Here is a 17350-nt window from a genome sequence, read left to right on the forward strand (position 1 = left end):
ATAATCCTACACTTTAATCCCCTCCCCTACCCATATACCCTTTGGTTGGTATTGATTTTCATTATCATATATGATGTGGGCAATCAGAAGTGACTATAAAAATAACATGAGAAATCAATACAGTTTTCTTTGAGCACCTCACGTATCTTGAGTGCTGAGAGCTGAAGGCAGAGACAGGTACAGTAGTGCAAGCATGTCTACCTCTGCAACTGATGTGACTGCGGAAACCAGCAGAAGTGAGAAATCTATTCAGCACAGATCAGTCACAACTTTAAGGCTTCACCAATCCCATAATACGCTAAGTCATTTAATAAAGACCATTTAAGGCTTTTAAAATGTTTTAGAAAAACTTCAAATAGAAATGGGGGTATATGGTTTTAGTTGCCTATCAGCTGCGTGATGACTACTCTAACCTAAATCTCAGACAAAATAAACTACAGTTGTTAAATTACCGAAGTAGTTACACATCTCGACAGTATTAATGTAAAATACTATTGAATAATACTACTGAATAATGTAAATGGAACTTACTGGATGGTGAATGTTACAAGTCTAGTTTTCAGCACTCAGGTTTGTTTGGCGCAGAAACAATATTGACTATTGCTGTGGTATATGGCAGGACTATCGCAGATAACATAATGTAAGACAACATTCAGCACTGTTGTTCTCTTCTGCCTTCAGGTGAAAGGATGACAATAATGCTGAATGAATGTTGCCTCACATGTAATGAACAAAAGGAATATAGGGGACAGCAGGAAGACTAGCAGGAGGTCCACGGTGTGCTCTCTCTGACTAGATTCCTGCTGCGGATCCTGTCTGATGGTATGATTTGCCACCTGAAAGTATCATTACTTCGTCCAGCATAAGGAATACATTGGAATATCCTGTATTTGGAGTGGCCTTTTAATAATATTATTAAAATAGCTATTTTAAATTGTTCTAAAAATACAATGCAGCCTCTATTTTTCATTCAAAGCAATTTAATGACAAAAAATAATTGTTCTTAATGCCATTATAAATAATTTCAAGTGACATTTCAATAAAGCATTCTCAGTATCATTACCTATTATTATTATTGTTGCTGTTATTCGTATTATTACTGTTGTTGTTAATACAAGGTGGAAGAAAGGGTGTCTTGAGGCTTTACTGTAACTCATCTTTAAATATGCACCTTTTCCACACTTCTTTTCCCGATATAATGAATGATCATGATAGCTAGCATGCAGGATAGGTTTAATTAAATCATATTCCAATCATAATGCATGTTGTTAATTAAACTAGATAATTTATAAGTACAAAGGGGGGTATTTATTAGCTGCTCTGCAAGGGAAATACTGCAGTGTAAAGACACCCCCCTTCTACTTCTTACTATTGATGCCCCCAAATGATTGATAATGAGACAGTGCCTGCTATACTATTTGTCTAATGGCTGTGCAATTAAATTCTCTTGTAAATGACCCATGCCTCATTTCATCCTAATCTATGGAATTTTGATTGAATTCGTCAGCTCTAATTGAAAAATACTGCTATTTAATGTCTGCATTGCAGTTTTGGATCAGGATGAGTTTAATGAGATGATGTCCCAATGACCCTGTAGATGGGAGAGGCACGATATATGCCCTTGATTTTACAGTGAGTGGGGGCTGGGGTGAAAAAGACAGGTTAGGTCTCGAAATTGAAATGGGTTGAAAAGGTGGACACCAAGTAAACGCCGAAGTAATGTGTGTGCAGTATGTCGTCTGTCATAATACTTTATATTGTTTGATGACCTAAGAAAGCAATATGTTCTTGTGCTTCTGTGTGTGTGATGGCAATTATGGCAAACATAGTAACCGACTCGTGAATAACATAAAATACGTTCGAATTTAATAAGATAGCAGGCTGCTATGCGATATTATTCTAAATTAAGATCTAATAATTTTAAAGTCATGTTTCAAAGAAAACGTTTTGCCTACATTTAAAGCCCTTGCTGTGATTTTAATCAAGAATCACTAACATCTTGTTCTTGTCTTGTTTATCGTTTTGTGACTATATTATATAGTGTTATATTACTTCGGTCTCTTAGCTTCCGAAACTTGCAAAGCTTTTCCTCATTTCTGAGACTATCAATGCGTGGCGCTTATCGAACAGCATTAACAATAACCATTGGTCGCGTTTTTAAACTGGACAGGCTGAAGTCTTCAATCGTGGTTATAACTACGTAACTAGTTTGACAACATTCTCTTTCTAAACGAGTCTAAACGTTGGCCTATTGACCCCAGGACTGGCTGCTTACCGCAGGTTAGTGGGCTGATCTGATCATTTACATATCTAATACCTTTGTTTGGTAAAACGCCTTAGAAAGACGATGAAAGCCCGGGAGTCTTTAAAGCGGGTTGATAAGTAGTGTTTGAAGTTTTTTTTTTAAATGCAGGGATGTACTGTAAGAGGATAATAGCAAATAAACAAAACAGGATAGTTAAAATCGTGTGATAGTGATAGCCTAGATCCTTTTGTCATTTCGCTGCAGGACAGTGCTTGTGAGGTGGGGGTGTGATTAGGAAAAAGACACTATGCTACTGAAGCATCCAAGTCGTACGCTGTCTAATTGACGGTTCTTGGTGATTACTAATGTAGTGCTGTGAGGTGGGCGAGAAACGAAAAAGGAGACTCTTGCAACTAAAACTTCCGCAGTTTTGAGTCACTTACAATGCTACATTTTAACTCTCATTTTGCATGCGTGACCAGCATGTTTACGAAGTGGAATTTTTTTCAAGAATTGAAATCATTACTAGCAAAATTAACTGGGCTTGGAGCATTTCTTCTATACCACAGGTATTCAGTGACTGTTTCAGAAATGTAGACTTTCTGAAATGTAGAATGTTCTGATAAACAGCCTTAAATAAGCACTCAACATTCTGATGTAATGATTTACCAACTGGATGTATTACTTATTTCCTCTGAAAATCCTTCGGAGGTTGATTAAGCATTTTCGGTATAAAAGGATTGTTTTTCCCCCAAAATAAAGTAGATTGTTCTTCCGCAATATCAGTGCGAAAACACTACATGTATTTTAGAGTTTCTTTAAAAGTTTAAATGAAAAAACATATATGCAGACATTAGGATTTCTGTCTTAGATGCATTTGTTTTTCTAAGCCTTTAACTGTCTTCTGCAGATTAGAGAAGGTTTCCAAGGAAAAGCAAGATCTCAGTTTTTTTGCATCGAAAATGGATAAGTTAGATACATTTTAAAAAAGAACAAAAGTAGGTAAGCCTGTGTGTGCGATTTTTTTGTGGGCTTTAATGACATATTTTGGGTGGACGCTTTGATCACGGTACAATACTAATGACCACTGTCAGTAACCACTGGGCAAGGTAGGTAACCACTGTCAGTAACCACTGGGCAAACCCTTCATTGTTTCATGTAACTGTTAAAACGTTAACTTGAACAATGGATTGTGTGATAACGAGCGGCTATTGTGTGCAAAACGATCACCGCTCTAAAACCTTGTCAATGGTATTTTTCCTCGCGAGTGTCAGCGCCAATCTGAAATAACAGGCTGGTATACAATTTGCTGTTTCGGTTATGGTAGGCCTTTTGATGACCAAGGAAGTCAAATATTTCTAAAGACATGGTAAGTTTTCTATAATAGAATTCTTCCTTAATACTCATGACTCATTTGTCTAAAATGTAAACTTCTAATAACCAGTTCTTTAAAATAGGATATTACAGAAAATACGTCCAACGGTTAGACTGGGCATGATAATAAGTATTTTAGGCTCATTACAGCCTGATCATTAGTACATTGGTCCAGCAATCAAGTCTCATTCCAAGTATTTCCCTGACATCTTCAATCCCTGCTTCTCCAGGAACTCCAGCTCGTTAGGACACATAAGACGCTTTCACACATTACGCTGTTTCATGGCCCTGACCCCATTCTTTCGTTGTTCTGAATAATCACTCTCTGATTTGAATTGCTAAAAACTCCACCCCTGTGATTAGGGAAATACCGAAGTTATCCAGATCATGCTTTGCTTTACATTTCCGAATTGTGTAGACTACAACAGTGTGTATATAGACCCGCACATAACACACGCTTTAAGAACGCTATTCAAAGGGACAGGAAACTTTATCAACGGTTTCAACAGCGTGTTTAGCCCCAGAAATAAAAGAAAACAACCGGATTTTGATCCCTCGGCCTATCACGCTCCAAACACTTGCTCGTGCCCACTTAAATAATGATGATAATCCATTAAAAGCATAATATATATATATGCATTTGTATTTTCGCATGTTGAATTGGGTAATTATGGCACAAAATGTTCAGTCTAAATTGTATTAAACGTCTAGGATGTCTAGTTTTTTTCTCCAAGAGGGAGAATACAAATTCAACGCAGGAAGATTAAGGAAAAATATTAATATTCTCATAAACTAAATGTTTGTCCATAATATATGCATTTTTAAAAACTCCCCAGCAAAAATGTAGATGGACAGACTGTATCGCAGTGGTGTGTGTGAGTAGTAATTGAATAGGTTTGCCTTTTCGCAGTTTCACATTCACTCGCCCTCATTATTTATGGGCTTTTAAATTGTTTAAGGTTCCTTGACGTTGAATTTACAAGTTCAGAGGGGCCTGTTTTTTTTCCTCCTCTTTTGTTTCCACCAAAAGCATGGGGCTGGAAAAGGCTTTGAAACTCCATGACATGAAGAGGCATTCAGTGAAAGATAGCGAAGCCTTCTCAACTCCGTCAGGTTCATCAATAGGCTCTTTTACATAATTGCGAGAGGATTGTTTTTGAAAAGTCAAGGGCTTATTTCACGTAGAGCCACATGGAGTCTTTTTGGGTCTTTCACATTAAAAATAAAGCGAGGGGCCATGAATGTGGCAGGTTGAAAAGGGGAAGCGTGAATGAGAGTCTTCTCGCAAATTGGTGTGTCTGATGGAGATTTTTCCTCCAAGGACAAGGACCTCATTGTGGTTAGCAGCATCCCGCACATAGTAGGGGAAATATTTGGGGTTTGGTAATGTGGAATGGAGGAGAAGGCGCACGAGAGAGGGGGTGGGAGGCGGTAAATAAGCACCGTCCTGTTTGAACAACACCACCCTTCTTTCATGCCTCGAAAACTGGTGGTTATGGCAATATAATGACACAAAGAGTGGGGCATTAGGATGGCTGTATAATTAATCCGAAAGAAAGAATAGCGCTTAGCAGAGTCACTATAGAAGAGTACAATTGTTCGTACGCAGGGGTCGATGGGTGTCAGATGCAATTATATGAAGCAAGTTGTCACCTGAATGTTTTTAGAAATTTAAGCGACACGTTCCACCTGCACGCACCTCGGGGTATCCCTTGAAGGTATTGAGGATAACTAGTGAGGAAACATACTCTACTTGTTTTTCTTTTTCTTTTGTTGAAGAGACAGTAGGAGTTCGGACTCTCGTGTGTCCTACTATAAACCGCCATTATCGCGTTTATTGTTGTTGTTATCAGCATCATCGTCTCCAGCACTTACACTTTAATCATTTTGTAAAAGAGCAGTCAGTCGGAGACCATCCATCAAAATGTACATAGCAGCGAAGCCACAACCGGGCTGATCAGATATGAAATAGTAGTTTGTGATGCCCCCTCAACAATCGATTTTATATACAAGGTGTCCACTGCGATGAAGTGGCGGAGACAGTACATCATCAAAGCCTCAGGTCAGAGGGTAATGGTGCGAGATAAACTCGTGTCTAGAAATCGTCATTAAGGACTACTAGAGAAAGATTTACCTCCGAAAGGAGTATTATCCAATCAATAGACGCATTAAAATCGATTACCACTTTTATTTTCCAATTAAGTCTACATTTCGCTGCAAGGCCAAGTTGTTTTTGACTGCTCTGTCTCGCGAATCCGAAGCCCCGTACAGAGGATATGTGGGCTAGACTGTACATTACCATAAACACGTGAGATACACAAATTAATCGCTTTCATTGTCGCCTCATTTCTTCCCTTATAAATCATTTCGAAGCACGGTGAGAGGGAAGTAGAGGAGTACAGTGAAGGGATAAGATTCGGGCTCTGGTATAGAACAACGTTTCGAGGATTTGCGAAGAACCGTGGCGCACGGTTCTTTTTTCTTTTAAAAGAAGTTTGTCAAATAAATCTAGTTAACCTTAGATAAGTATAGTGACAAGGGATATTGAAAACTAAACCTGCAATACCCGTGCGGCTTAACATTTTTTATCTTGCCATTAAAATTAGTTTTAGATTGATAATCTAAAACTAAACCTAGATTTACTCATTCAATTCCAGAAAACAATACATTGGGATAGAGACTATGTGATCTTTTTGTGATCTTAGTTTATTTGTATCTGTCAAACGCGGTCTAAACTGAACGGAAAACTGCACCTAAAAAACAGCACCCACAGATGCGCAGAAAACAATTTTTTAGTTCGCATGTCCTGAAAATGGATTCCAATAATGCCACTTTTTTATTATTCTTATTTTTCAAGTCGATGCAGAGTATGTTCACTGATAACTGTGTTTCTGATATATTATTTTTCACTTTGGTTAATTTGTGTACATTAAGTTATTTAATTATGATTCAAGGTCTGCTAGCGCCAGGCAGTAAATCTAGTCTGACAACATTGTGTCTCACATGCATTCAGCCTATGGAGAGCTTAAAAACAATTTAAAGGTAAAACGCATCAATGTCTTGCAATCTCTTCAGATCTTCTTTGCCCTTGGGAAAACAAGTCTCGTGTATCGCCTTAAATCTTGCTACAGTATGGGCCTAGTATAAATTTATGCTAAAAGACAAAAAGGCTCTTAATACCACGAAATGTTTCTCCAGTGTTTTGAGAAGTGTGGTCATTAGTAAGACTGTCTAAACGAGCACTAGGCGTTTTTGAGCAGATGTTTGTGTCGTATTGGTAAACGGTGTGGGACCTTAGTGACCAGGGTGGGTGTAGTATTAATTGCGCACTGCCAACACGGAAGGACCGAAAATTCTCGAAACAAGAACTTTCTAAGACACTATGTTGAGTATTGTTGTTATATGATTATTATTCCGCATACATCATGGGTTTAATTAAAACATTAATGGGTTTTGATTTAGTCTGTCGGACGACGCTCGAAGGGCATTGTTAAAAGAGATGGCCATCCTTTCCAATAAGACGTCTGTCTCTATCTGTCTGTCCATCCTTTTTCATTAGGCCTTGAAATGCCGTGTATCTTGGTCAGCTACTGACTAGATTAGTGACATAAAAATAGAGTGGTTAAGAGATTAAAACTAAATACATATTTCTTGTAATCAAGCACTAAACCAAAATAGTTTATATAAATCCTTTGGAAGCAATATTCTAAAAAAAGCATATTCTGCAAAACGCTTGTGCTGTTGTCCCGCGTTTTGTGAACCCCATCATTTGCAGTCTAATTTGGATGGTGCATTTTTGTGGTCATTGTTGTTAGTATTACAACGACTGATTACCTGTGCACGGCTGTAAGGGCAGCGTTGGGAGGCGTGTGTCCATCTGCAATTCTGACCCAGCGCTTCAGCCCAGCGTTTTCTCTCCGACCAATCAGGAATCGCGGAGATGTGAGGGGGTGGTCCTGACGCGGGGATTTTGCGATTAAACTGAAGGAGCGCAATTTAAACCTACAGCCGAGTACATAGAGCAGAGAGGAGCTGAGAGTCGCTGCACACCGAGAGAGCGAGGAGAGCGACTGGCTAGAGAAAGACAATCAGGATCACCCAAGGAGAGTCTGCACCTTACAAAAGCGGAGAGAGAATGAGGAGCAGGAGCATTTCTGTCTCTTTTTCTGTGCAGCTAGACGCGTGAAAGGTGAAGAAACTGGATTTTTTTTTTCCCTTCAGAAAGAAGACAGCTGACGGGACATTGCTTTCTGAAGCCCCGTTTTTTTTTCCTCAGTTTCCTCCAACTTTGCGTTTCCAAATCCGCGGCTGTAACACACCCTGCAAAGGACGGTTTTAAAACGTATTATTATCAAAATTTTCCTGCTAGTGCGAAAAGGCAAACATTCTCTGCCTGTTTATAAAGAACTTATCAATGTGTTTCTTCTAATGGGTTCATTTACAAGAAGGATGAACAATCAAATGACAATGTCTTCGGAACTGTGAACTCCGGGAGTTGTTTTACTCGACTTTATTGTTAGAATTATCTTTGCGAACATTCATAGCTTTAAACTCGCCTCGTCTCCTCTTTTGTTCCTATTTCAAATTCCCACTATCAGAGCTTATATGAGTGCAGCTTTCAGTCCGTCGCTGATGATGATGCAGCGCCCTTTGGGAAGCACTACAGCCTTCAGCATTGACTCCCTGATTGGAGGTCCGCCGCAGCCAAGCCCGGGACACTTTGTATACACTGGCTACCCCATGTTTATGCCATACAGGCCGGTGGTCCTGCCGCCGCCACCTCCTCCGCCTCCGACCTTGCCCCAGTCCGCGCTGCAGCCGGGTCTCCCCCCGACGCACCCTCACCACCAGATACCCAGTTTGCCCAGCAGCTTCTGTTCCAGCCTGGCGCAGGGCATGGCTCTCACCTCCACGCTCATGGCCACCCTGCCTGGCGGCTTCTCCTCCTCCCCGCAACATCAGGAGGCGGCGAGAAAGTTTGGCTCCCAGTCCCTGCAGGCTGTCTTTGACAAGACGGAGGACGTTCGGCCGGATGGGGACGAAGGCAAGACGTTTCTGGGCAAAGATAACGCGGTGCTGCCGCCGTTCCAAGCCTCCGAACCTATGCAGTCATCCATAGGTGAGAACTAAAAATAAAAAGACGTATTATACAGAAAGGTCTCACTTCAGGTAAAACTTGTTAAACTACTAGAGGCTATGGATTAGAGGTGTCTTAAGTAAAACTGTGTAAACGTTAGAAGTATAGCATACATTTTTCAAAATTCTAGTCAGGTTCTAGTCTGAAAGCATACTCTATCGTGGATATCATAAAATATTGTAGAATGAGCGTCGTGTAACTGTAAGGATAATAATAAATACGACAGACTAAATTCATGTTGTATTAAATCTGCTTTTAAGAATTTATGACACATTCATCCTCAGATTATTAGTATGGAAATAATTTGATTTTCGTTGCAAGTGAAGCGCGGAGTATTTGATTTTAAACTGGACCTACGTGTGTTCGAAATAGTAGTTCTTATATTTGCGACATTTAAGGAGGATTGCCAATAAAGTCCTTATTTAAATAATGTCAATCATAGAACCGAAAACAGAAAGAAAAGTACAGCTTAAAAAAGTTTAGTTCATCGCATTTTGCTGTGTCAATATTGTTTTAGAAACGATGTCCCATTTTTACATCAGAACTTTGTAGCCGAGTGAACAAAGATACGCTCGCCATTCAAGATTTTCATTCTGAAACGGAAAAGGCACCTTAAATATTAAATTGTGTTATTGATTTCTCATCAACGTTGTTACAAAAGATACATTCGCCGCCCAGAAACACCTTAATATAAAAATCCTCTTTTTTTAAGACAAATTGTCGTTTTGTACACGACACGCATTTTTGAGGAAAAAACGAAACTTTGTGCATTGTTTAATTAACTATTGAAAATGTTTTTAAATGAAACTTGTCACAATATTGCAATATCATTAAGGCTGTTTTCAAATGAATGAAAAGCCTCCCTTGAAGGTTCAAGAATGTAATGACATTCGTTTCTAATATCAAATGGGTTTATTGAAGACTCGTATCAACCTTTTGAAGGCATTCTGCCCAGGGCGAGTTTAATGACTGAATTCTTTGAATTGAGAGACTTGGGGAGCGCTGGCGGAAGCCAAATGTCTCGTTATGTAATTATTAGTAAGATCTGGTGTAAATACGAACGGAATGAAACGTAAATTTCGAAAAGTATTAAATGGTTTAGGGTTTAACGTCGGTACTTTTAAATACATTACGACGTTTAAGGTTGAGAACTTAACACTGAAGTGTTCCGAAGAAAGTTATAAAATACACATATATACAACAAACAGGCCAGAGTGTTTGCAAGCGTTTTAACAGTTTGAAAGCTTCTAACGGGTTCCAATATAGAGGAGGCACTGGAAACTTTTCTATAGAGCATATTTTCAGAATAAATCATACACTAGCCGCTACAGATTAAATCCTTAATATGGTCATGCATTTCTAAGGGAAGAAGCTATTTTTTTCCTTGTTTAATGTGTAAGACAAGCAATTCGGCGCGATTTACCTCACCGTCCTTAAATGCTAATGCATTTGTGTATTTCATTTAGATAATTTAAGCAACAGTTGTGTTCAGGAGACCCATCAATTAAAGAGTGCTTTTGCAACAGCTGTCATCGTAGTCCGTGTCCGCTCAAGAATAGCGTAATTTTAAAAAGTCACTTCAAATTGACATTGACATTGCGGTGTAAATATTTGTCTTCATTTAAGAAGTGGGAACACATGTATTACTTTTTCCACAAAATATGTTAGAAACCAACAAATATGTTTATCATTAGTGCTATTGAACCAATTTAAAATAAAAGGGGGTTTAAACTATCTTGTACCCAGCATACTTTTATGTGGGCTATTTTCTAAATGTGACTTCAAATTACTGAATGTAGCAATTAGCAGGAAAAGACAGTCATGCATGAAGTATTTGAAATCCTTTTCTCATCAAAGGTAGCAATGACTTCAGTGGATGTGCAGTAAGTGAACACTTTATCTGACTTAAAAAGTCATGTGAATCAGACCATCGGAATACATCGGTCTAGAAAAGGTTTAGTTTAATGATCTCCATAAACTGTACGCAATCATAGGGTGGGGAAATTTCGTGTAATATAATCACTTTTTGAGGTGTAATAAACAGTCTTATCTTCTTTTCCTAAATTTCCCCCAAACAGCCAGAGCACAGAGCAAAGACGATACGAAAGAAGATGATTCCAATCGAAAGGACGAGAGTTTTTCAATGGACAGTGACTTAGACTACAGCTCGGACGAGAATGCCGCCAGTCAGACTCTGTGCCAAAAGGACGACGGAGATCCTACTGGACTGGAGGAGAGCGGTCACGGGTCAAACGGCACCAACAGCACCACATCCACTGGTAAAAACAGGCGGCGACGGACAGCTTTTACCAGCGAACAGTTACTGGAACTGGAGAAAGAATTTCACTGCAAGAAATACCTGTCACTCACGGAGCGCTCACAGATCGCCCATGCCCTCAAACTGAGCGAGGTCCAGGTCAAGATCTGGTTCCAGAACAGGAGGGCCAAGTGGAAGCGCGTTAAGGCCGGTAACGTCAACTCCAAGACTGGCGAACCTTCCAGGAATCCCAAAATAGTGGTCCCCATTCCTGTTCACGTCAGTCGGTTTGCAATAAGGAGTCAGCACCAACAGCTGGAGCAAGCGAGACCCTGATCCACCCTTTCTCCTGTAGGACTGTGTTAAAAAAAGGACCAGATGGCGAATTAGGTTAAATACAAAGAAATGTAAAAAAAATATTTAAAACAACGAGGCATTATTAAACTAAAATAATTAAAGAAAATATCAACCAGTTTTGGAAATAGATATCCTCGTGATGTCGGTAGCTATATTTGAAGAGCTTGTTCATTTTACGTATTATAAAAATCTTTATTATAACCGTTTTTTTCTGATAAAGATTCCCAAAAATAAAAATTAAAGGAAATATTTCAAGTTATTTATTAACGATCTCTCTGTACATACATATAGCCTATATTAAGGAAAAGCTGTGACAGTATTCCGAGACCAGAAACAGAATCATTTTCTCAGTCTTCAGAGTAATAACTAATCTGTTGTGCATTCCTTAAAACCCAAGGAAAGATTGAGCAGATGTATTTGATCTTTTTTTGTGGTTTTCTTTACTGTTCTTATGTGCTGCTTAAGTAGTGGATTAAGAGTGTATTTCTGTAGGCGTCCAAAAAATGTGTAGTCAAAAATGTGACTACCTTTGCTGACCATTAAGATTCATGAATTCGTTAAAAGCGGGAGGAAAACCGAAAATCAGTTATACAGAGTGCGCCCACTGAAACACACTCTGCCAGGTGTTGAGGTTGTGTCTTTCTCTTCTTAGTTCTGATTAATGCCACGTATTTTTTGTTTGCTTGACAATTTGTACATTAAAATTATTTGCATATGAAGATTTTTTAAGACAAGGCACGGTATTAATTTATTTTATATTGTGCAACAATGTATCTAATTTCTCATATAATTTAAGAAGCTTTCAACCAGTCTTGTGTGGATTAAAATGATCAGCAATTATGCATATATCTTGTCAGCTTGATTTTTTTAAAGAGACCTAGAAATTTACAACAGGCGCTTACTGATGCCTGAATTCTCACTAAGCTAATTATCACACTAATTTCTCACAATTCTTATTGTCCTATCTTGTACGTACATTTTTTTTACTAATTTCAAGCACAAATTGAAAAATTGAAAGTGTCTTCAATGAAAAACTTTATATTTTAAATATTTCTAAACAAATGAATCAGTATCTATGTATATCAGTAGTATTCAAAAGTCACGGCACAATTCTAAAACAATTAAGCCATTCAACAAAGGTACGCAATAAGCTACACCACTGCTAAAGAATGATACCATATTTTGTACGAAAGTCAAATTGGTGTTAAGATTTTAATAGAAAACGCGAAATGCTTAAACCGCATAAAACGTGTAAGTTTTTTAGGTGTAGTCCATTTAATCTTAATTATTTACACTTTCTTTTTGGATTATAAGTATACAAATGTGCTAGGACCATTAAGATAAAGGCTGGTGAAATTCTCAAAAACGGTCTGAGAAGTTATTTTGCTGTTATAGTTTGTTTTCATCCCAAGGAATTAAACCTGACCTAGTCGCATAAAGGCGAGTACAAATTCAAACGTCACGCCTTGATGTGCTGAAGAGTTGGTCTGCTATGACACTCTTTGCGTTGTGACAGGGGGTGGGTAATATTGCTCGTGTTAAATGAAACTCAAGGTCATACAGCGTGATGACAACTAATTTGGCCCCAGTCAAACGTCATCATTAAGAGTGCCTTTATCAGCGCTGATCTCCTCTTTCACCTTGCACTCGCCCTCGTGGTGGATGATGGAAACATGACAACAGCAACCCCCTGCCCGCGCCAGATTCGCCAGGTCCAACACGATGGGCTCCTAATCGCAAGATCTCAACAGTTAAAATCTAGAAAATTCTAGGTGAGGAGACGCAGACATTTAAGAGGTCAAAGACGATTTGGGGGTTATTATCAACAGCATCAACAAGAAGAACACATCCCACATATAGAATTAAAAAAGAGCCAACTACCTTGTAGTACTTTCCGGACGTTTTCACTCCTGTTAAACGACCTTATAATATGTGGCGTTCTCAAAGATGAGATTCATAAAAGCAACGTTCAGAGAACAACAGTTTCATGTTCCTTAAATTCCTGAATAATAATAATAATAATAATAATAATAATAATAATAATAATAATAATAATGCGTTTTCATAGCGTTTTTCATTCTGAAGGATCCTCTAATCATTCTAACGTTTTAAACTAAACGAGTTCTACTTTTCATGTTTTCAAAATGATGGTTGGTGAAAGGAGGGAACGGGATTCATAAAAATATCGGCAAATATTTATTTTTAATACCAATATTTAGTATTAGTTCACGATCTGTACTAACGACGTACACTCTACCTGTAGGAAAGTTTTATTTATAAACTAGACAGCTAAGCAATCGTTTGTTTAAAGTTAAACTTTAATTAATGACCTCGTTCTATGTAATGAAACTCAATTCAAAAAGCGAGTTCAATAGATGAATGAATATCGGAAGCGCTGAGGTCTGTTAAAACAGGAATATTGATAAAAACTAATACTTCAAACATTTCAAGTGTTATTTTCACGTTTATTAACTTTGTGCTTTTTTCCAAATGGGAAACACATTAAATGGAAATACGCAAAACTGTAAGTGTATAGCTACAAAACCAACTAAGGCAACTAGAACTGACACCTAATGAGCCCAAATCGTCAAAACAATGTCTCTTCATCTACATCATACTTCACAAAGCTGTCTTTTCAAAAACTGGTTGTCTGAGTTGAAACGTCACCAGTCACCCTAAAAATCAGAGAACACAAGGGTGCTACGTTTTTATGTTCTTACTGTTTAGGCTGGTACTGTATTTTAGATTAAATGATTTGACAAAGGATTTAAAAAGTACTTTAGGAAACGCAAGTATGAATACAAAATTTTGAAAAGGGGCATTTATAATTCGACCACTGATTCGTGATTTAAAATAATTTTCTGTATAATGATATCAGTTGGCTGGCAATAACTATGTATTTATTTTTTTAAAAATCACGTTCTCTGTAAGATCACTGGTGTATTAAGCATGAGCTACTCTTTATCATGTCATCCGTGGCTACAATATACAAATAGCACTTAGACAAAACTGATTTCAAATGAGATTTGAGTATTTTAGGATTTTCCGGTCACAACCGTGTGAGCTAGACCAATTTACATAAAATATTAGAAGCACACGTAGCGGTGGCTGTAATTACTAACTTGACTAGCCTGCCAGGGATCACTCGAAGAATCTCATTGGATTGCTAATCTGTACATGTTTGAATGTAAACATCCCTAATCTTAGCGCAAGCATGCCTTTAACAGTTCGCTAATAAGAATATTTGCTGCCTGAACCCTAATTATTCTAATGCTGCAGCAATGTTTTTTTTTATAGGAGTGCAGGCTTGGATGGCAGCCCTGTCTGACAGTTGTATGCTGCCTGTTTGTGATAGTTTTAACCCCAAGGGCATTTGCGCTATGATCGTATACAGGATTTCTTACAAACGATATAAGTTGCAACATGTATGACATCTGGGAGGGGGGAAGGGGTCGTTACTCGAGTTCTCTAGCGCAACATCGATGCTGCTCATGTTGGTTTGTACGGCCAAACTAATTGTTTTAGTTCATACGTACTGTATATCACACATACAAACTACAGAAGAAAAGAAACAGGTAAAGACAGACTGTGATTCAGACACAAGATTCCTTTTTGATGTATATATTTTTGTATGACAGCTTGCTGATGTGATGTGCATGTTTGAAGAGTTTACACTAATGGGTTCTTGTATAGAATCTTAAAGAGAAGTTACTGGGACACTCCATTGGCTTACTATGGGCTTAAATCTACTTGGCTCTTTTAAAATATAGTTCTGTAACCTGTCATTTATACCATCATGAGACAAAAAATTCACTTTAATAATTTCTTTCTGTCCAGATCTCTATGCTACATAGGCTAATACACATTAATGCTTAAATATATTCATGAAAATACATTCTGTTTTAATTGTTTGAATTACCCTTTATTCTATTTTTTATTAAATCAAAATACTAACCAGTGATTTCTACAGAAATGGTCAATTATTGTAAAGCCAGGATTTACGAGCAGAGCTCACATCCTAGGTGAGCTCTCTTGTCAAGGTAATAGATGAGCTCTAATCACAGACTCTACAATTAGATCTCACATCGTCACAATCCCTCTTCTCTCAAGGGGAGATTGATGTTCATTTGTATTTTCAGATTCCCCTATTAGTTTTGGCTATCACCCTTGCCCATACTATTTTAAAATTCTCACATTATTATTATTGTTATTATTATTACTATTATTAAAGAAGTAATAATCCTATATCAATTAGATTGCAATGGTACCATTAAGTATAATAATTATAATTGATTAAACTGGTAAAATCTGTTTGACAATAAGTAAAAATTAAATAAATACATGCACAAAAAGCATATAATGATTAATTCTGTCTTAATTTATTTACCGCATTTTTCAGTGTAAAGCTGTGTATGACTGGGAGGGTTAAAAAAACATCTTCTGCGCTAGTTAAGGATTAACACAGAGACATGGTGTTTCTGACATTCTGATCAGCATCATTACTATGGATTTTTTTAACTACGGCATTCATGGGATCGAATATTGAGTCCGATTAAGCGATGGGGGGATGTAGAGAAAGAGATGTGTGTGTGGAGGGTGTGTGTGTGTGTGTGAGAGAGAGAGAAATATCTGACAATCGTCCTGTCTCTAATGAATTTTTTTGCAAATTGTAATCAAGCCAGGCCGTCTCGGATGGCTGATAAATGAGACCCAAGGGGCCTGGCTGGGACCTCAGCTTTTCATTCTACCATGTCCCTCCTGCACTAAATTAACAGCAACTTGTCTGAGCTTCAAATTAACTCCCAATGATTAATTCTGATGGAAGGGAAGCCTGGAGAATAGCTTGTCCTAATAGGCGCTGGCTTGACAATGCAGCTTGAAATTAATACACTCACCCCCCACAACACACACGCGTACACACACACGGACAACCATTAGACTAACCTCTGGTTCCCCTCCCCTCCAACAAACAAATCCTTAATAGATTCTTATTGGCACGTGCATGGAGAGTTTATACCAATGGGCCGCACAAACATAGTCTCTGTTTCTTACAATTCCACAAGGATGTTAGGATGTTCGAATTTGCTGATGTGCCATATATTGTTGTTATTATTATTGGATTAGATCAATGGAATACAAGTGGATGCTGGTACTGTCAAAGATTTTTAGGAAATACTGTAGTTTACTGAAAAATAATGTTTTAGCTACAAACAGGTCATTTATAAAGCAGAACAGTAGGATCAAGCTGCTGTTACAAACAAGTAAGAAAGCGCAGTAAATGGGTTGTGTATTTATTTAAACAGTATTTCGTAACCTGTTTTCGTCCTTTTTTCCAGTTGGAGGTAGATAACGCTGGGCCACAGTTTTTAAAAGTATCCCAAAAAAACACTGCTTAAATTCTATACAAAAATATTCCATGTGCATAATACAATATTGAAGGGCATACCATAACAAACCATGATGTGTCCGCAACAGACTGATTTGCATGACAGAAACAGCTAAACTAAGTTCCTTAGTTGAGTTTAAGTTAATTGTGTTTTTCTGAGCCATATTGGTCTACAGACGTTTAACCTCCTTTAAAAAAACGTTCCTCTCTTGTGCTTTACATATAACATTTTTTGTCTAACTTCCCTTATAAAGCACCCTCCCCATTTAGGTTGTATTTTTATAGATCAGTAATATACAAAATGTGTCTATTAGAATCAGTAATATGTCAAGTAAGTTTGTAAGTGTTACAGCATTAAAAAGACGTACTATCCACAGTTCTGGCAGAACAGGTAGAACTGTTAACAGAAATACAAAGAATGTGAAAAAGAAAAAGAAATTACTCTTTTTCAGTATTTAACCGAGTGGGAAAAAATGACAAATTTGGAAAAAAAAAACAAAGAAAAAGGACTGTTCCTAATCCAGTTTCTTTGAAGGAGCTTTTGTAGAATCTTACATGTGTGTTAAAAAATAATGAATTGTGTAGCTGGTGAAC

The 17350-nt window shown here is 37.8% G+C and overlaps 1 protein-coding gene across 1 annotated transcript; it reads left to right on the top strand.

Moving 5' to 3' along the window:
• The first annotated feature begins 8224 nt into the window (after nucleotides 1–8224).
• On the top strand, nucleotides 8225–11349 carry gbx2 (gastrulation brain homeobox 2). Its single transcript, XM_088931113.1, has 2 exons — nucleotides 8225–8738; nucleotides 10835–11349. The coding sequence occupies exons 1-2, from the start codon at nucleotides 8225–8227 to the stop codon at nucleotides 11347–11349; spliced, it is 1029 nt and encodes a 342-aa protein (XP_088787239.1).
• Nucleotides 11350–17350: the final 6001 nt, after the last annotated feature.

This window comes from Atractosteus spatula, chromosome 13 (genome assembly GCF_055471065.1).
Source record: "Atractosteus spatula isolate fAtrSpa1 chromosome 13, fAtrSpa1.hap1, whole genome shotgun sequence".
In the NCBI taxonomy this organism is placed as follows: Eukaryota; Metazoa; Chordata; class Actinopteri; order Semionotiformes; family Lepisosteidae; genus Atractosteus; species Atractosteus spatula.

What these genes read in the sequence shown, in the direction of transcription:
- gbx2 (XM_088931113.1), top strand. Translation starts at nt 8,225, where the DNA reads ATGAGTGCAGCTTTCAGTCCGTCGCTGATGATGATGCAGCGCCCTTTG. An exon ending in ACCTATGCAGTCATCCATAG is followed by an intron (nt 8,739 to 10,834) that starts GTGAGAACTAAA and finishes TCCCCCAAACAG; the next exon opens with CCAGAGCACAGAGCAAAGAC.